Source organism: Lissotriton vulgaris, chromosome 11 (assembly GCF_964263255.1).
Source record: "Lissotriton vulgaris chromosome 11, aLisVul1.2, whole genome shotgun sequence".
NCBI lineage: Eukaryota > Metazoa > Chordata > Amphibia > Caudata > Salamandridae > Lissotriton > Lissotriton vulgaris.
In genome coordinates this window covers 1,084,203,458-1,084,224,928 of record NC_141699.1, presented here as the reverse complement: position 1 = coordinate 1,084,224,928, position 21,471 = coordinate 1,084,203,458, and the positions used below count along the sequence as shown (strand labels likewise).

Genomic DNA, 21,471 nt, shown 5'->3' with positions numbered 1-21,471 from the left:
CAAACCTCCAAGCCCGGTACCTCCTCATTACAGGCTTCCAAAGAGCTATGCAACTACTTCGCCAACTTATTTGAGGACAAGACCAACCAGATTGAGCTCTAACTGGACATCAACATCACCCCCACCCCCTCCATCAAGAGCATCTCGCCTAGGACCAATGACAAAGCATCCAAGCCCCCTACAAGATCCTGGAAATCTTTCATCCCTATACATGAAGTGAGATAGTCAAACTGATCTCCACAGCCAATCTCTCTTCCCACGCTCTAGATCCTCTACCTCCACAACTGAGCAAGAAGCTGAAACTCTCCCTTGCCCCGTTCTGGTGCAAGATCATAAACAGCTCCCTGTAAACCGGGGTCGTTCCAGACTGCCTCAAAGTCGGTCAAGTCACGCCACTGCTGAAAAAAAACAGGCCTAGACACAAAAGATCTGAATAACTTCAGACCAGTCTCTAACTTACCTCTTCTATCCAACACCTTGGAAAGATGCGTGCTCCTTCATCTAACTCAACACAAGGATAGCATCAACCTTCTCGCTTCCCACCAATCGGGTTTCAGGAAAGGCTGCAGCACTGAAACCGCGATCCTCAACGTCATTAATGATATCCACAAATCACTTGATGTGGACCAATGCTGCCTTCTCATTCTCCTAGACCTATTGGCAGCTTTCGACACAGTCGACCACAAACTTCACATTAAGGTTCTTCAAGAAAGGGCTGGTCTAGATGAGGTGGTCCTACACTGGTTCTCCTTCTTCCTTCACAACTGCACCCAAAGAATATAAACCAACAGCTTTGCATCCGACCTACACCCTGTCAGAAGGGGAGTCCCCAAGGTTCTGTGCTCTCCCCGCAACTTTTCAACATTTACATGGAACCCCTCAACAGCCTACTCAAAAAAGCCAACATACCCTTCCGTCTGTATGCAGACGACACACATCTATCTGGAAACCACCTCCATTGCTGACATTCAGAGACTCAATGACACGCTTAGAGGAGTCCACAGCTGGCTTTCAAGTAACTACCTAAAACTCCATCAAGACGAAACTGAAATACTCATCTCTAACAAAGAAGAGAACCCCCAAATTGCGGAATGGCTAAAAGCTATTGATGCGCTCATCAGTAACCTCACCCTGGCGGACTCTGTAAAATCACTAGGTATCCCTCCAGACCCGAAATTGGACATGACCAAACACATTAAGAACTCCGCCAAGAGCGCCTCCCTAAACCTGAAGCTACTGAACAAAATAAAACCTTTCATCCCGCTCAAGGACCTCAATCAAGCCACCAAAGCATTGGCGTTGTCTAGATTAGACTATGGGATCGCAGCCCTCTCAGGTACATCAAAGACATACCTTGCTCCCCTCAAAACAACTCAACGCAGCAGCCAGAATGGTCACAGGAGTGAAGAAATTCGACCACATCTCACCTGCACTCAGAGAACTAAAATGGCTCCCAGTTGAAATGCGTGCTAGTTTCAGAACAGCTTGCCTCACGCACAAAGCCCTTCACACAGGCAAACCTGAATACCAGGCTTCCAAACTCAAAAAAGCCGATCAGACCAGGACCCTCAGGTGCTCGAACACACTACTACTCAACTTGCTGAAAGAACGCAAACAAAAAACCCCGGTCCTTCGCGGGTAATGCGCCCAAAATCTGAAACTGTATCCCCCCCCCCTTCCACATCAGAACTATCCCCTCCTTTGCCAAATTCAAAGTTCATTTCAAAATCCTTTCCCTAGATCATTCCCTAGCGAAGGGACAGTAGCCTAAGAAATGCTGAGGGCATTACTCCCTGGAAGATGAGCTCTGCCCAAGACTATGGTACTCGTCGAAATCATTCCAACTCTTCAGTGCCCCTGGTTACACAACTCACTGAAACTCTCCATCCATGTTCTTTAATATTACTAAATGTTGTGATTGTTTGCAATAGGACTGTTGTAAAGCGCTCTGATACCCTCGGGTCTGGCCAGCGGTATATAAAACCTTAGAATAAATAATAAATAAATACCTTCAAATAAATGTGAGACCTGCTTTAGACATATGTTCTGTAAACAAGGTTGAGAAATTCTAATTTCTAGCTTTACCGGGGTGATGGTTGGAGCTGATCTCTCAAAGAACAGAATATGTGTTGATCCCATCTGGATGAATGGTTCATAATAGTGAATTTGGTACGCCTATCACACCCTCACCAAGAGCATTCATAGTTATTTCAACTTTAACGGGTCACTTCCTAGTTTCAGAGGCCTGCAGTTATGGAACCAGAGATCACGTTACACTTTTTGCAAATGTTAATGCTTCCACCTAGATTTCAGTGAAATTTTTTAAGTTGGGGCAGTCCCCACCGAAGAATCCCTTTTCATAAAATTCCTTCTTTTTCTTGATCTTAGTTTCTCTTTATCTTCTTCTGAGAGGCTTGCTATTCTTTCCTAAAGATGTCTAAAGATTAAGATACACATTGTGGAAAACAGGTAAGTAACTTGTATGTACCTTAGCCATCTGATACTAGAGAGGATAGTCAAAAGGTCGAGCTGTACACACTACTCCTGCTTTTCACTTCTTGAGGTATTGCACATTTAGTTTGTTGTGCAGGTAAAGTTATGGGAACAATAAGATTTGATTTTGAGAAATTGAAAGTGCTGATCCCAGGAATAATATAAGAAGGTGAACACAAAAGTAATTTAATAACATTTATCAGGTACACAAATACTGAATCGTGTTTATTTCCTTTTTGAGAAATGCAAACGTATTAATGTTGGTAAATATGTGCTAACCCGGGTCACCCTCTATTTTTCCAATCCTTGAAGGGCATGGAGGAGATGTTGCGGTGTTTTATCAAGGAAGGAAACGCTGAGATGAATCGTCAGATCGAGTTCATTATCAAGCAGCTGAGATCAGGTTAGAAAAGAAGCTTCACCTAGTCCTGACACTTGATATTCCTAAAGTGTGCATGCCTGTCTGTGTGTGTATCCCATCCATCATCTGTCTGTCTTTTATTTTGTGGAAGTTGCCATCTGACCACCAGTGGATGCAAATGGCACTCATCCAATCTTCGCTGCTGATTCTTTCTGGCAGCGACAGGACCATTATTGAGAGGCGGCTTTCAGAGCTCTAGACAAACATCAGACTGAGTGTTAAGGTGATCCATGAAGTAGCCCTAAATTTAGAAAGGTTTGGATACAGTGTTGCAGAGAAATGAAGATCCCTTTAAGCAAAACCTGGAAGAGCAAACCATAAGGACCACAGTGGAGTAAGGTCTCCTTCCCTCTTTCTACTAGAGGCCTTTATTTATATTCCCACATGCTGTTGTATATTCGCATGGTGGGCTAAACTGTTAACAAAAATCAACTTTAGCCAAAAAATCCATGCTACCCCTACAGTGCATTTCACTGATTAAGCTCGACTGTCTGAAGAGAGGGTTCAGATAGTAGGGCAGAAAGGGTTTCAGGAGAGCTGGAAGGAAAAATGATCCCTTCCTCACCAAAAATTTTGGAATGTAGGATGTAACAGTTGAAGTTTTCGGATATATTTCTTAAAACCAGTACTTAATGTGAGCCGGAGGTTGCAGGTGGGGCCCCACAGTACTCATTTTTGGGGACCAAAACTTCTTTTTCCTCAGAAGACTTTGATCCAATGCAAGAGAGAGAAAAAGAAGGGGGAAAGGAGAAGGAAGAGAAAGATAAAAATACTATGACAAAGGGGGAAAGTATGTAGGAAAAAGAACATGCAAGAGTGAGATAAAGGGACAAGGAGTGTACGGTGATGGAGGAAGGAGGCACGAAGTCGAATCAAGACTACGGAGTGTTGATATTTGGTACCTTTGTCATTCAGCAGCGCAAGTTTGTGAGGCTTTTTTGGGCTCCGGCACTTATTATTTTACAAATTAAGCTCTGCTTAAAATATTGATCTTCACAGGCATTTGTAACTTGAAAGAAGTAAATATCCTAATACATTTGAGTCTGCCACAGTAACCTGGCGCAATTTTACTCTACGGCTTTAAATTTTACATATGCCTTTAAGAAAATTGTCTGCACAAAAAAATATATATTTAAGGTACCGCAGGAGAAATGACACCTATCTGATACTTTTCCAACCTTGGAGGAAGTAGACAAGTCTTAAATTCTGTGTCCATTATGATCTGTTTCAAGAAATAAAATACTGTCACACTTGGCACCATTTAAGTCAGAATGCTGTAATCTCCCAGGAAGTGTCTAAATTGTATGTGAATATTCGAGAATTGCTTAGATATTCTAGCAACAGCAATTAAAATTCAGGGTTCTGTTAAAATATACCCAATGTCTGTTAATAGGATGAAGATACTGCTGACATATGCTTCAGTTAGTCTCTATGTGGATCCTGTCAGTGTGAACACCTATGTAGGCTAAGCAAAGGCGAGCAGATTATAGATTTTACATCCCCTGGCGTGAAACATTAGAATTATCTGTCAGGTTACAGATAGGATCCTGTCACCGAAGAGATAATGTGTCAATATCAGTATCACCCTCAGCTTATAAAGCACACCTTGCCATTCCAGGTGCCCATAGTGTGTAAAAAGCATTTTCTATTTCTTTTAGTCCCGGTGACAAGTCTTTTCCCATATTACCCCAGCATTTATATTGCGCCTGATTCCACCTTCTTTTTCTCCGAATGTGAAACACTAACAGTTCAAAATAGCGACTTCACTCATGTCCTGTTCCTTGTCCATTTTTACACATTGTCCTCCTCTTGCTCCTTTTCCTCTTCTAGTTCCATTTCGCATTCCTCTTCCTTTATGACACAGCCTGGGCTAGCAGGAAATGATGTAAGAGCAGGGCTGCTGGGAGATTTTTAATGATGAAAGGATGGGACCGTCATCTCAGATCCTCTCTCCAGTCTCCATCGTTGTTTATTTAGTTTCCCCAGTCCCGTCCCCTCCTACCATCCCCACTCATTCAGGGCGGTGGAGCGAAGAAAAAGCCGTCCTACGGAATTAAATACTTCATCATTTGAATCATAGTTCATCATAGGTTGTTATCCTGCATAATCAGTATTCAGACATTGCCAGGCATCTGGCCTTTTTTGGTCTTGCCCTTCCACCAGCATTGCCAAGTAGTGATGCCCCTGGTCCACTGGAAGGCCTGGTTGCCAAGTTCGGCCATGTTCAAAACATCAGTAAAGTATTTTTAGGTGCTAGATTATCTAGAACTCCTACATTAACATGACATAATACTAAGCAATCTCTGTGTAGCAAGCCCAATATATGAGATGCTCTTGAACATATATGCAGGAATGAAAAGCTCGGGCACTGTGCACCCACCCTTGCCAACAAGCCCTTTCTCGTGTTTTTCTAACCTTCTTACAGTAGCCTCAACAGACCAGGCTCATTGGAGCTGAAGCAAGTGTTTGTGTTGCTCCTCCAAAAATAATTGTGTATGGCATATCAAGTTATTGGTAAACATTGTCCTATATGGAGTAAAGACCTATTCTTTTCTTTAACAATATAGATGTGACTAGAAATGGAGTTTGAGAGTGGAAAAAGAAAATTGAGTTTGAGAGTCATTTGTGCATAAAATAATGTGAATTCCAAACCAGTACTTCCACCATTGGTGAGTCTTGATTGTTCGGTCTAGCTGTAGGAAGGATTTTTGCTTTGTTCTCTTTGTGTGGAGTCTGTCTGGTTCCACATGGTGGGAACATCGGAGGTGGTCAGCTGGTCATGTCTCGCTGTTGTGCTGTCCTGCATGCCCTAACTATAAGCTATTGATGTGCTGGCAGTTCTGTGCATGTGAACAAAGGAAAACGTGGTCATTAATGCAACTTCCAACAATGATGCTTCCCTTACTAGGGCATTAGGGAACTCACTTAGGGCCAGATGTATCAAAGGTTTTTGCCCATTCTGTGTCTATGGGGAAATGTGTTTATACATATGGCCGTTAGTTGTGTACAAGCTACAAATGAGCAATAGGAATAGAAAGAGCAACACCCTGCCAGAATAAATACCTAAGGGTCCTCTAAGGGATCCACTACTGTTATATGGGGAGCAGACTTAACAGAACATCAGAGCCAGTGACATCCAACAAGTGTGAATCAATCAATGCTTTTTATAGAAAATATATATATTTATTTGTTTTTGAACAGTCTGACATTTCTAAAAAACATTCGATAAATACATAATCAGGATTCAAAGAATGCGATCAGTGCAATTTTTTGTATCGTAAACAACAAAACATACTCATACAGTTCAGTGTTCCACTCACTCCAGGACAATTCTAGGGACTCCGCACACACTAATGCCTACAAGGAATCATTCAGACTCAACCACATTCAAACGATTCATTTGGATGTAAATAGCTTAGCCTGCAACTGAAGGATGGAGTTATAGTTGCATGGACGGGCGTGCAAAGGTAAGAAGGCAAATTAGGTGGTAAATTGTTGTCCACAAGGACTCAAATACTGCCGTTCTTAGAAGCGCCGACACGCGTTTCGGTGTAAGGCACCTTCGTCAGGGTGGGCAGATACAGCCATGGAGGGGAACAAACAAGCTGAAAATTAAACATATTTCCTGAAGTTAGATGACTAATTATTCTCATACATATTTGTCTACATCATTATAGAACAAAGAATTACATTTGTTATCATGGTAAATTTATTGAAAGTAAGTGTCAAGGCTCTGATATCATACAGTGGCTCCCATGATATAGCTCCCCACAATCGGGGACAAAGCTACAAAGGAGGGCTTACCTGTGCCATCTGAGGGTTTACGTGATCCAAATTTAAATTTTGCCCATATTGCACTTTAGTTAACCTGGATGTTTTTTACATTTTCTTTAGAAGAGGCACTTGATGCTGATCCCGAGTCGGATGATGAAGAGGAGGAAGATGATGATGATGTAAGTTATCTTATTCTGTTCAACATTGAACAGCATATTTTTATCATTTGAATCGACTTTTAGCATTGGCGGGGTTCTCCCAGTGTGCTCAGGCCACAGGGCAGTTCTTGTACAGAAGAGTTTGGTTCTGTGTGGGACAATGTCATTGGATTGTAAAGAGGGTAGTGGACATGTAACTATTTGCATCAACCTCTGATATTTCATCATGCCACCTTAGACACCCATAAATGAAAAATAAAAATCAGTAGGCAATCATTCACTTCTGCCTTATAGCTCTTCAGCATTGGGCCTGGGGCATGCACTTTTTGATGTATATGCAGCTTTTACTGAATGCATGTCTTCTAAAAAATGTAATTATTCCCTCCTATTGATGATTGCAGAACATGTTGCTTTCTTGGACTGATACCTTCCAACAGAGCAGCTGCCTTGCCAATTTGACGTTTCATCAACTTACAGGTCATAGCTGTAGTGGTGATGTACTGTTGCCCTTACAGACGAGATTAAATGTATTCTGGAATACGGATGTGTTCTTTGATTGGCTGGAGTTAGGGATGTGTGGTGTCTTTCTGTATGTGGCAATGCAGTGTATGTTTTGGAGTGATATTGTGTACTCCTGCCGACAACGGCTGAAGATTGGATTCGCGGATTGATCAGCCCCGGGATTGATGTCATGTCCTTCGGTGTGTGAGGGCTCCCACTGTGGGCACAGTTCCACCACTCGGATCCATTGCATTGCTTCCTCCAAATCTCACTTCGCACAGCAGTTCTATGAGGACAGTGCCCTTCCAATTACCACATCTGCCCCAGTGGTTAAGTGTTTCCCCCTGTCGGAGGAGAAGAAAGGCTGCCTATTGGAGGAGGAGAAGGCTGTGCGTTGCGTGTGTGCGGAGGGAGTTTTGAGAAGAGGAGGAAGCGGTCAAGGGACTAAGCTCCCAGTATTGTGCTGTCGCAGTCCTGTACAGAAGCGCTGCTAGCAGTTGAATTGTCCTCATTGGTCAGTGGTATCTTGTGCAGGTTCCCTGCCACAATCCCAGGAAAATGTGACTGCGCCATTGCGTCTTCTTCAGTAGATCCAATGAATGCGCTTTTGAGTTTGTCCCCCCTTATCTCTATGCAGTACTCATTCAGGTCACCCCTGGTGTTACCTGAAGCCACCCTCAGTCAAGTCCTTCTGCATTCGGTTCTCCACACCTGTAACTCTAGTCCGAACAGTTCACACTGCAGGGTGTCTCGTTGCATTGTAATCATCCCAAATACATAATTAATCCATAAGCCCAGAAGGTAGGCCTACCGACTAGGGACCTCCACAATGTCTTGACATCCATCTGGTTCTGGAAGTCTTTCTTGACTTCCTTAAACTCCAAAATGGAGCCTATATGGGGCAGACACCTCCACCTGGTACACGGACATCATTCCAGTATTGTGGAAGTAGAGGGCATTCTCCATATCCTCTTAAATGGACTACTGGCGCTGTCCATAGAGGCTACTGCTAAGCTGTTACAGCATTAGGTTTTTTATGCTCGTTGGTGACTGCATCCACTCCTCCACCAAATCCTTCACGCTGCATCGAGCCCCGCGTTCTCATGCAGGTGTAGGAGGTTAGGCATAAGCTGTGGTAAATGAAGATGCACGGTAGCCAGTTGTAAGGGGAAACAGGATCAAGGTTTATTCGCATAGGAATGAAGATACCACATAAGCCTAACTCCGAGTCTATAATCTCCGGGCGCAAAATAAAGATCCGCCAAAGATGAATGATCCTATAGAGCGTAAACTCTGCACATCAGTCTGTGATGAGTATGGCTGCCTCTCCAAAGTGCAACATCCTCTTCCTACATGAACAGCTAAGCCAAAGACATTGAAACTATAGTCAACAGATGAATCAATCCACCGGTCCCTTCCTGAGGCAGCCAAAATCCAACATAAGCATGGCATATGCATATGCATGAGCTTTATTGTTCCGCTGCCCTTTCACAGTCCAGGTGAATATATGTTTATACTCAATTGAGGCAAAGAGGTGACTGAGTAGAAAATTGGGATGTTCCAAAAAATCAGCACGGGCACCCAGTCTATGAGCATTGGCCTCTCCGTGCGGCACTCTGCTTGATCAAGATCTTCAGACTCAAACAGTCTTTAAGAAAAGGCCATGATCCTACATTTAATGAAAATAACCTCTTCAAACCCTCAATGGAAGTGAACTAGGAATGTAGGAGTAAGAAGGATCAAAGACAAATAAATTAGCTCCTTTCAGGTAGACAAGGAAGGCATTGAGTCTTCAAATGGAGGATCAGTCTTTCTCCAGGCCTTTGGCCAGCGCTGCTGCCTTCACGTTGCCCCTACAGTTCAAGAAGAGGTGGTTAAGAGAGAAGATTGTCTTTTCCGTCCAGGCCTCATCTGTGGCCAAAGGGTCCCATTGACTTCTTAGCGGGCCTGTTTTTTTTGGTGTTAGATTTGCAAGCCAGCGATAAAAGCTTTTTCTTTCCCCTATCTTTATTGGGCTTGAGTCAGAAAATAATCCTGCTCTTGGTGTTAAACAATGGCTATTCTCTACAGCTACCTCAGCCCCCATGGACAAGACTGGTGCTGTTTCAGTCGATAGTTCCAAAAGATCTGGTGGGACCCTTCCTGTGGCACGAGTGCCTTATAAGGGCATCCTTCCAGAGAGATAACTGCTTCCGGTTTGACCCTGTTCCATTGGACGGTCTCTGTATACATGTCTTGCCTTTAATCTGAGGTGCAGCCCCGGTTTCCATGGCTTAGACTTTGGACGTCACATCATACCACAGGTTGACACGGAGAAAGGGCATCTTGTCGGACACCAGTAGAAGTGCACATTTATCTGTCACAGGTGAGAACAGACCTGCAGCAGGCGAAAGCGTTATGAAGGAAGGTAGATGTATAGGTTTCGGGGAGCAGACTGAAAAAATCATCCTAACGGTCACTTGACCTGAAAATAACGGACCCGCGGTCATATTTCAGTTACCCCTATGACTTTATTAGTTATCAGATATGGAATGATCATGGGTCCCCAAAAAGGCGCAGGTGTGTTTTACAACTCTGTACGGTGGTCAAATGCAGTTGACGCAGATGCTAAACAGGGGTGTTCACTGCAAATGACCTTATCCTGCCCTTCTGTGCATGTCCACTCAAAAGAAAGAGGATTTCCTGGCACTAGCATGATATGCAAAAAGGTGTATGTTCTAAACAAAAAAATAACGTTACATTAATTGCCATAAAAAAACATTAGCAAGCATGAAGTATAGGGTTGTGCAAAATGAATGTAATTTGCTTTTTTGTAATTGCCCACAAATGTAGAATATTATGAGAAATTACACATTAATTACATGACATGCAACACTAGCTGTTGGTGTTATATTTCAGCTAGAAATGCTTCCTTGCATCCTTCAAACAAAAAAGCTGAAAAAACCTAGTGCTGCAAATAGCAGCCGCTCGCCTTCACCTCGTTCATGGTGTACCGCACCTTTCCGCTAAAGTCTTGCAAAGAACTGCACGTAATTACGCCACATTGCAAACAGGATCAAGTCGGAGTTTTACATAACGAAGGTAAAGTGAAATTACTAAACTTACGCAAGATTACGCCCAAGTAATGGAAATTTTGCCAGTGCTTATTAAAAATGTGCCTTGACGCACAGGTTTTTCTGTTGTACCCTCTGGAATCTTTTCAGGTGAAATTCTGTAAATACTCCTGCATAACGTCACTACCTTTTTCAGTGTTTCACTTTCTTTTCAACAGGAGAGGGGTAGACTCCACTGCAGTTGTTTGTTTGCATAAATTAAACAGAAAAAGACATTGTGTACAATTGTGTGTCTGAGTGAGGTAATGTAAATGCACGCTATATTATCACCGCCTCGTTGACGAGCACCTCCTAATAACGAATACAGATGGCAGAGCTGACATTTACTACTGGTCCTAGTACAGAAGGATCCCTGTGTTAAGGTCTGGAGATGGAGGGGTGATTGGTAGCACCATAACTGCCTGTCCAAGAAAACTGTATGTGTTGCTACCACAGCTCTGGTGACTCTTCAGCAAAGGAGGCTCTACCTGTGTTGCCAATGGAGAGCATTTGTAGTCAGAGGGAAAGGTTTAGTTTCTAAGTGGTGGGACTAGGAGGCAGAAGAAATCTCTGCCTCAGACCATCAAAAGGTTGAATAAATGCAAAAGGGCTCAGTGTAGGTTTTACAAGTGATTCTCCCAGAGGAGCAACCATCATACTGCAGTGAAAAGGGGAGTGCTAAATGTGGGAAATGTGTAGGCCTTGGACTATGGACACTGAGCAGTGACAAACTATGCATTTCCTTTAAAACTCAGGTGGCGCAATGGCATTTTAGGACAAGAATGGAAACCAGTAGGGTGTAGTGGATGCACGCACAACCTTGTGAACATAAATCTGTTTACTGAATTTTTACCGCTAAGTCAAACTCACCTCATCAAGCCTTTGTCAGATACAAACTTTGTTCCACTGATCTACTGCAAACTTTTTAAAAAGCCATACCTGTATGTAATTGTGTCACTGTTTACATGGGCCGGCTTCTCTATTCAGTACAACTTTAACTACTCATTAGTTAGCCTCTGATGGACCTCTCTCTCCGAGTGAGATTTCACAACCAGATATCCAGCATGCATTGGGACGTCCCTCTCACATATCCCGCATCCGGGTTAGTGTTTTTTGCTTCTACATTTTTTTGTAAGTTCAAAGGTAGAAATCCTCCCCAGGTCCAGTCACAACCTTCTATCCCACTGCCAGCATTCTCATTTCAGCAGCTTGAGGTGCCTCCAGGGGACACTTTACATGTGTTTACTTTATTTTCCCTTTGCAGTTGACATTTAAGGCTACACCTTTGGTCTTGTCATGCTTTGAGGAGTCAAGCTAAGTGAATGTGCTGTTTCATACGGAATTCATTAATTATGGTCGAATGACACAACAAGTGGCCCACTATTCCCAGGGCCTGGAGAACAAGTTTCTCTGCTATGAGTCACTTAACAGAGTCAGGCAGGTGAGATGCGTTCTCCGCATGGAGTCCTTCTGCAGATCTTTGCAGTTCATCGTAAGGCACCTAATCCAGCATGGACAAGACCAAATAAACTGAGCCTAGGGATAGAGGCTAAGAAGCGATTCTTTACAATAAAGGCACCCTATGGGCTCCAGAAAGCCTTAAAGAAATATTCACAGTGTAAGGTGGTTCTGGATAGTCCTCTGGAAGGTGGTCCTGCTGATGGACACTGGCAGATTTGGCCAGCACAACCTTGGTGCTCCATCATTATTCGATTGGTGGACAATAAATAGTTTGGAAAGCCGATAAGGCACAGAGAGGCGATCATTTCCTTAAGTTCCTAAATAATCTGAGTATTGGTAATACACTTAAAAATATAACCCTAAAGGAATATCAGGGTTGCCAGACATTGGAGAAAAGTTTTTTTCAAAGGGTCCATGTCCTTTTGTACCGCACAGAATCTTACGGCGGATGAAGAATACTCTGAGTTGTTCGGAGGTACTGCCCGTTCTGTTTGACTCATTACCTGATATCAGCCTGCTTAACACAGAATCGGTTCAGACATAATTACAAAAATATGGTTATTAGGAAATGTAAATTGATACTTGTATAGCGCACTACTCACCCGCAAGGGTCTCAAGGCGCTTGTACGAATACTGCTGTGGAACCCGTCCTGGCTTTCCCTGTGAGGCGTCCACTCCTGGGCACCCCCAAGGTGGAGGCCAGGCATCCTTAGCGTTGTGGGGGTCGTTGTGGAGATTAAGCAAGCTATTGCCCAGAGTTGCAGAGTGGGACTCCATGATTGGAATAGGCACCGAGGTGAGAATGATCAGGTCCGTGGAATTTTGAGCCTAAGACCCTGCCGAGGCGGGGAATTGAACCCTGGTCCCGGGCTAGACCTCTGCATCAGGGTCTGCCGCTCTAACCATTGAGCCACACTTCTCAAAAACAAACAAAGCTAAGTGCATTATTAAATGGGTAATCTTTTTTAAAGTATTTGTGCTCTTCTGGATTATTGCCTTGCTAAGTCATGGTCTACAAGTCTGGGGACGTATTATATACGGTTGAGTTTCAAATTAATTTAAAGATACTTTAATTGAGAGCTGGGATGGTGAGGTGTATGCTCCTTCTGGTCGAGGTTCCCCTTTGAATTAACGCTTGCATAAAATTGAGTTTTTTCTCTGTGATTCTGGTGTCCTTGTTAGTTTCCTCACAGTCACTGTTCCTTTGGCTACGTCCAACTATTAGTGTTTTATAGACACAGACAGCTAGTTGTTGTCGCCTACGACCATGGCAAGTACAGCCTTCTTTAGCCGGTGTATATAATATATACCTTAGCGTGTTGAGGTTTTTACACAGTTCTCCTCTCTCGTCTGTGGGGCAGAGTGATGTCCATAGGACATTCAGGGATTGGATTGGGATGCGCCACACGGGCACTGTACAGGACCGAATGGGACAAACTGTGTGTCCTGGACTGGGTTCTACTGGATTCAGAAAACTGTCTGTGCCATTTGTAAATATTGGTGCAGTAATGTGAATTTGCCAGTATTTTTTGTGTTTGCTTCATTTTAAGAAATAGGTCCCAGTACATTGGCAGTATGTGTGTATTCGTTTTGGATAGTTCCAAAACCTGCCAATGTTTATTTGTGGCATGGGCTAACTGGAAGGCGGATGGTGTGTTGCCATCTTTGATGTTTGCTCCTCGTCAAAGGAAGTCTTTATGAATTTGGAAGCATTTGGTGTATTATCCAAAGTGAAAACTGCTCCTGCATCTAAAACTTTTGATTCTTTGATTTCCAGTTCAATAGAACTAATTTCATGTTTTTATTTTTAGTGGCTCCCCAGTTTGATTGATTTTGTCAGATTGATGGTGATATTCCGGGTTCAAGATGGTCTTTTATTCTACCTGTGGCAACCAACAGTGTCTTGCTTGCAGCATGTGGATTGCATCAAGAAATATAGGCCTTCCGACAGAGTCCATTTTCATGGAAGAAAACCTAATGAAGCCCCTGGAAAGACTCCGAGCTGATGTTAAACACTGGAGATCCCTCCCGTTGACGCTGTTGGGAAGAGCCGCACTGTTCAAAATGCTGGCATTGCCAAGATTTCTCTATGCACTCCAAAACACCCCATTTCCGGGTCCCTCCCAAATACTTCAAAACCATCGAAGCGGAAGTAACCGCACTACTGTGGGATGGTAAACCCCCCCCGAATAGCACAACATAAATTAACGTGAAGTTGGTACGACTGAGGTATCGCCCTCCCAAACATCAAATTATAATACTGGGCCTCAAAACTGATGATAATAAACCAACGGCTCCACGTACCACAGGACAAACCAGCATTCAGGCTAGATCGGAACCTCCTACCGGCTATTCGATTACTGAGGGCACTATACACCAACAGGAAACAGACTGCACTCACGGAACCAACAGCACACACGATTAAAATATGGCATGCTGCACAAAGGGCCCTAGGATGGGAAGAGGTACTAACACGGGCTGCCCCTCTATGGGAGACGCAACAATTAGGCACCCTGGCGAACACAAAGGGATTCGATAAATGGGACTTCATAGGCATTTCTAAAATAGGAGATTTGTGGGTGAAAGGGGCGGTAATGACATTTGCAGAACTGCAAGCTAAGTACGAAATGGCGGACTCAGAACAATACCGCTACTTACAGATAAAACATGCACTGCAAAGTGCAATCCTCCCAGAGACCACGCTGAAGGAATCCTCCCCTCTGGAAGACAGAGTACTTACGGACCACATGGATAAAAAAGCCACCTCCCTCACATATAAGAAATTGATTAATAACCAACCGGACCCCATGATTACACTAAAAGATAGATGGCAAACTGAACTAGGGGACATAGTGGAATCGGATTGGATGGACGCACTAGCATCTGCCCGAGAGGCAGCGATTCCATCCCGACTTAAACTTATTCAACTGCTGAAAATACTACACAGAGTATATTACCCATGCACCACACTGCATAAGCTAGTACACACACCGGACCCACTTTGGCTACGAGGATGTGGTCGTACTGGAACTTTTTACCACATAATATGGGAATGCCCCATTATACAACGCTATTGGGAAAGGGTTCTAGCTGTAATCTCAGAGGTTGGAGGAGCAGAAGTCCCTTGTGACCCAAAATGTTGCCTCCTTAATATCTGGCAACCCACAGACTTCAACTTAGCCTTACAAAATTGGGCTACATTGGGGATGACAATAGCAAAGCGAAACACAGCTAAAAACTGGGGATCCGGAGTACTACCCACACGCACACAATGGGAGCGAGACATGGACAACGCCGTGGTGGCTGAAAGGGACGTTTACACACACAGGGGCTGCCCAAAGAAGTGGCCCAGAATATGGGGTAAATGGAATGAATTCAGAGGAAATATTTGTGACCCTCCCCTACAGATCCCATCACCTGAGGTTAGCCCATAACAATACTTTGAAAGTGCGGAACCGGACGGAAGCTCACTCTATACAAAGTTATATGATTGTTTCAGGAGAAGGAAGATAACACCTTCAAAAGTACTATAATGATAACTACAATTATACTGTTCATGTTGTGTACCACTGCAACATGGTTTGATTATGGTGATGTGTAAGATACCTGCTTGATTGCATTTGCTCATGCTATGACTAACTAATTCTATATATGTGATGATGACACAATAAAGGTTTTTGAAACTTTTGAAAAAAAAAAAGAAATATAGGCCTTATTTAGGTCCAGGCGGTGGAGCGTGGGATCAGGACCTCACCCGCCCTAGCAGAGGGCCGTCCGGTATATGTAGAGACTCCCACATGCGTGGCCAGGATCTCTGGGCTTGAAAGAGAGCTACAGCCATGGAGGCTCCCTTTACAGCACAGAAACTCGCCCAGTGGGTGCCATATTGAAAGCGCTCATTGGGAAAACGTATTTGTTCGGAGAAAACTAACTCCTTAAGTGGGTTTGTTATAATAAAAGTGCTGACGCGTATGGAGTTTTCTTCCAGCGTTTGGGGGACAATCTGCATTTTCCCTGCCTGTCTCTACTGTGCCACGCATGATGAACACGGGTAGGTAAAATGAGTTGTAGTCAACCCACTCTTAATTGAACTGACAGGCCGCTAGGTCAAAGGACTACACCGGCAGAGCCAGCGGAGGCGATGCCGCTGTGAACCTGGTCCTCCCCCAACCCCAACTCCAAAAGTAGCGGGGGACCGTGAGTTTGGTGTAATGAAGCAGGGCCAATTCTTGGTGGTGCTCCAACTCCGCAAACCCTGAATGAGGTCCTTTGTCTACGATGGGATACCGTAAATCATCAGATCTTGATTCATAGGCTTAGCAACCTAGGTATCTCTGGAGCAGCGCTGGATTGGTAAAACTCCTTTCTGGATAATAGATCCTTTCAGGTATTTAACAATCAAGCCATCTCCAAACGAACATCCCTTCGTTGTGGAGTACCGCAGGGATCATCTTTAAGTCCTACCCTGTTTAATGTTTAAACCTGTACCTTAGCTGAGGCTGTTCTACCCTTTGGAGTCCATATAGTTACCTATGTGGATGACACGCAATTGGTGATCGGGCTCAACAAAGCGGAAAGTTCTCCTTTCTCTCTTTACCTCTGCTTGGAGGAAATCTCAAGGTGGATGAGCGATTCTTTTCTAAAATTGAATGGGGGAAAGACTGAAATTATGATCCTGGGCAATCAGTCTCCTTACGATATGGCGGAAAGATGGCCTACGTCCATGGGTCCTTTACCCACGCCCAAAACCCAGCTAAAGCGTCCGGGAATTTGGATGGACCGTGAACTAACGTTCAAAACTCAGGCCCGGAAGACAGCAGCCTCTTGTTATGGGATTTTAAAAATGATCCGGAAGGTTCTTCCCCTTCTCCCTTTTCAGGCCAGAAAATTAACAGTCCAGACCTTGGTGCTTTCTAGGCTGGATTACGCTAACACCCTCTATTTAGGTGCGCCTGTTGCTACCCTTTCCAAACTCCAAACCACTCAAAACTGGGCGGCAAGACTTCTACTGGATACTCCTAAACATCAATCAGCCAGACCAGCCCTTAAACTTCTTCACTGGCTGCCAGTCCATGAGAGAGTGAAGTTCAAAAGCTTATGCATTGTTCATAAGTCTCTGTTCAAATCAGGTCCCCCGATTCTTCAAGGCATCATCCAGCATTATGAACCCAAAAGATCCCTTCGCTCCAAAAACCAGAACCTGGCTATTATTCACAGGATTTGTAAGGCCAGAAGCGGAGGTCGATCTTTCTCAGCCAATGCCTCCAGACTCTCTTCCTTTTTCCTTACGCTCAGAACCCAACTATCTTTCATTTCGGAAAGCTTTGAAAACATTTCTCTTTCCAAACTGAGTGACCCTATTCCGCTGCTACTGCAAGCCCTGGGATGCCTCCGGGTAGCCATGCGCTATATAAATGTGTTTACAATACAATACAATACAATACAACACACACTGATCCCCGAGGGAAAGGGCTCTGCTGAATTAGACCAGGACCTGTAAGACCTGTTCTAACCTGAGGGGCAGCTCAGATATCGCTGCCTTTAAGACAGTTGTACTCTAGGACTAGCTGTGTCGCCAAAGCTCCAGGAGAGGATCATTGCTGTCTAAGATCTTCGCCTGTATGATCAGCATCGCCTGAGTGAGAAGTGTTTCTAAAAATCTAACTCTGTTACCCCACTGTTGGCCCAAACGTCTCTTTGAAAAGCCTTTACACTTTTCAGACGAATTAATATGTGACCTGTATTGTTTGTTTTTTATTTTACCTTTTCTCTTTTTGTTCTTTATCTTGATTTTGCAGCATAGTTTCAGGTTTGGAATGTAGCTGTAAGGCATTTTGTATAGTTGATCTATTATGCACAAACAAGGAAAGCGGTGTAATGACATTGGCAGTTTGTTTAACCTGACAGCAGAGTCGAAGTCGCTTAGGTCGATTTCACAGGTGGAGTATTTCTCACAGGAAGTACAAATTAGTCCACACTCAGAAGCTCTTTGTTAACATTCACCATTTGATAACACTGACCACAAATTCCGACTTTTAATGTACCTATGAACTGTGGGTGTTTTAGATGTGTAAGCAAGATGGCCCGCTCGCCCCCCACCTCCCCATCTTCCTACCAATATCAGATACACCGCAGGAACAGGTGGTCACTGCAGCATGGTGAAAAACAACCACCACTCCTTGCCGGAAAACTGAAGCCTTTTAGAAGGATTTTTTTATTTTAATTTCTGTTTATTTTTTAGAAGGATTTTTTAAAGAAATGTATTGCTGAACCTCAAAATGTATGGCACTGACGTTTCGGGTCATACCGGGTGTTTGTGAAGGGAACACTTACTTAGGACACAGAGGCTAAGGATCTACTTCACGAGTGTGTCTAGGAAGATGGTTTGCATCCTCAACATGGCCCGTGAACACATAATAGCATTAGAAGGGGGATGGTCGAACGCTCTTAATGTCTTCACGGAGAAAGCGAGACTCCCTTCAGAGAGCGGCCCTTTAATTCCACCCACACCAGTGAGGGGAACACACATCAGTCACTCCACTTGCACCAGTGAGGGAACCGTAGAACAGTCAGTGTCACCAGGCACTGCCCTTTAATCCCATCCACACCGTTGAGGGCACCGCACTGCAGTCAGCGCCACTAGGGAGTGTCCCAATAATTCCACTCACACCAGTAAGGGGACTGCGCAGCTGGCATGGTCACTACGGAGTGCCCACTCTATTGCATTTTCACTGGTAAGGGGCATTGTGCAATATGTATTGTCACCCGAGAGGTCTTCCTTAGCTCCCTCAGCCCCCAGGCCTCTAGAGTGGGCTCACAGCAGTCAACAGGGAGTGCCTGTGAGCCGACCGCTGTGTTAACCGCATGCGCGCTAGCGCAATTCCGCTCCTGTGCTGAGTTTTTTAAAACCGCACTTTACGTGACGAGCTGGGCTCGTCATCAGCGTGCGAGGAGGCTACGCCATGACGAGCCCAGCTCGTCATCAGCGTGGAAGGGGTTAAATACAGCAGGGAGGTGCTTTGCATGGTGTAATGCTATGACAAATTCAGTGGGAAGCGTTTTCACATTGTGAACTCCACAACAAACACCATATGAAAGGGCTTCAAGTTGTTTAACACTGGGAGAGGGACTTTGTTCATCTGTTGACCTTCTTCTTCTCTTCTGGGCTTTCCTTGGTCATCAGTTTGGTTATTCTGCATTTTAGGTTGTTCCATTGCCATGCATGGATAGTGAGGTCTCCATGTAATGCAATGGGGCCCTATTGATTTAATATACATTTTCCTATGACATCTTTAAAATAAATCACCTACGTTTATTATTACTATTTTCTACAGGTGTGTGTTAATTTAAACAGTGTTTCTTGTTATGGAGGCCAGCAGCAGCATAGCTGGTTTGAGGTCACATGACTTACTGGCGATTCCCCGCTTTAAAGATGGCAGCGGCATTTTAAAGTTCTAATGTGGACGGATATGAACTCCAGCAGGTTCTTCATTAAGGACCCTTCCGAAAACACCTCTTGGAATCCAGAAATGTTCTTAGCTGTTCCCATTCACTAGTGTCAGCTGGCTCTGATCACTCGATCTTATCTGGCCATCTGGAAATGAGCAACTCCATAAGGCGCGTATGCCCTGGTGGCATCGTCTCCTTTCTCTGGACAACCATTGATGTGGGATCCAAACGGTTCCCCAGACTTCAACAAAATGTCACATCCCAATCTTGGGTCTTCAAGCCTTGTAAGACGTGCCAGAGTCAAAACTCATTTATTGACTGTCATGCTTCATGTATCTGAGGAGTGGTTATGATCCTGCATCCTCTGACCCCGATCAACTGGTGCTTCGTAAAGCATTGAGGGAAGGTGAGGTCACGCTTTATATGCCTACCATTAACGCGTTGGGTCGAAAGACCGTTGCGACCACTTCACGGCAAAAATAACAAACTCAACCAGGTGAAGTTTCCTGGTGTCTGTGGGTGTGTGACGCAGATGTGGCGCTTGCAGGGACGGGTTTGGCTATGGATTGTATATAGATGTAGATACATCTTTTGTTTGTTGTTTCTTTATAGTGCGGTGCATCCACTACCTGAGCTCGTGCCAGGTGAGGTGGGGCTGTTCCTTCTCATCACGTGGGTGAGTGAACTTATACTTATAAACTCACTAACTCGGTGATCTATGACTGACTCTGACGGTCTGAATTGTTGGTCATTACTTGCTACATGACTAGCACATTCTACATAACATTGTAATTTGTGGCACAATGTGTATGCTATGTTGTTGATTCGAATTCTTGACACTGTACCTTTATATATACCATTTTCTTCCTATATTTCAGGATGAGAAGATGATTACACATACACTCTCAGGTGATATGGTTTACTTTGTTTAATTCAGCAGTAGCTCTAATGGTCCTGAAGAAGCAGCAGGGGATCTTTAGACCTCATTCGTCTGCAGAAACATGTCGACCTTATATCTTTTTTAGTGGACATTTGTTATACCACTAATTAGCACTGTTTTTATTGATTTAGGAGTGTGAGGGTGTTTATTAAAATTGTTTCCCCGATCACGACCTAATTTTAGATCCCTCTATCTATCTTTCTTTTCACAATTCACTTTTTCTAAAGCACTGCTATTCAGTTCACCACTAGAAACGCTATTCTATTCACATCAGCATTTCACATCAGCATCAACACTGGGTTTTTCCTGTGTATGGTAGCTATCCGCTAACACAGGTTTTTTTACCCCTGATTGTGATTTATTTATGCAAAAGAGATCCCAGATGATGAAGGGCGGTCTCGATGGTGGACTGATGGGAACTCGTTTTAGTTAAAACTACTCCCTTTTCCTGTATATGTAGGTACATTGTTCATGTTGGACTCTCTGTTAATTCTAGGTTGGTGTCACGCTTTATATGGCCTCATTGAAGGAGAAGTCGAAAACTACGAGGTCGCTGACCACATTTGATCTGAAAAACAGCCCCGCTCATAAGTCCATTGCAAGAAAACGGAGAGAAAGAGGACACCTGTTAAACTCCTCTTCAGACCCAGCAGCCACCTCGGCTGGTCTTTCCCATGCCTAGTGCCTAGGCAGCCAGGATGAAGCATTTCAGAATGCTGTGAAAGACATGTTTTGCTGCCCATCCCTCTTAGACCCCTCTTCCAGCCCCCTCAAAGACTTTTTCAGCCCTCTGGGCATAGAACAGCGCATATAAGGTGCCACCAGCTTTGTCCATGGTACTGGCACCTGTTTGTCCCCTTAGCCATCCATCCTAGCTGGTTTGATGTGGGGTGCTCAAACCTGGAGGGGACTCAGGTTTTTGTTTCAGCTTCAGTGTTGGGGTCAGTGGTGCGGTTATTGACACTGTTACTTGCATCCTCTGCTTCTTTTTTCTGCTCCTTTTTTCTAAACTCAGAGCCATCAGTTTGCTTGGCATAAAACCGAGCATTATCTGCAGGAGCTTCCCCAACTCCCTAAAGTTTTTTATTTCTGATATCAAACATTTTTATTACATGTTTGAAATGGATCGGATAGGAAGTGTCCGCACACAATGCAATAATATTTCACATTGCATAGTTTTTG

At 44.0% G+C, this 21,471-nt stretch overlaps 1 protein-coding gene across 1 annotated transcript in view; it reads left to right on the top strand.

Moving 5' to 3' along the window:
- Positions 1-21,471, top strand: part of ARMC9 (armadillo repeat containing 9) — a 417,510-nt gene that overhangs the window by 273,136 nt on the left and 122,903 nt on the right. Inside the window, exons 18-19 of the mRNA XM_086944561.1 lie at positions 2,806-2,896; positions 6,809-6,867. Of these exons, the coding sequence (XP_086800687.1) occupies positions 2,806-2,896; positions 6,809-6,867 (150 nt within the window). The remainder of the gene's footprint in view (positions 1-2,805; positions 2,897-6,808; positions 6,868-21,471) is intronic.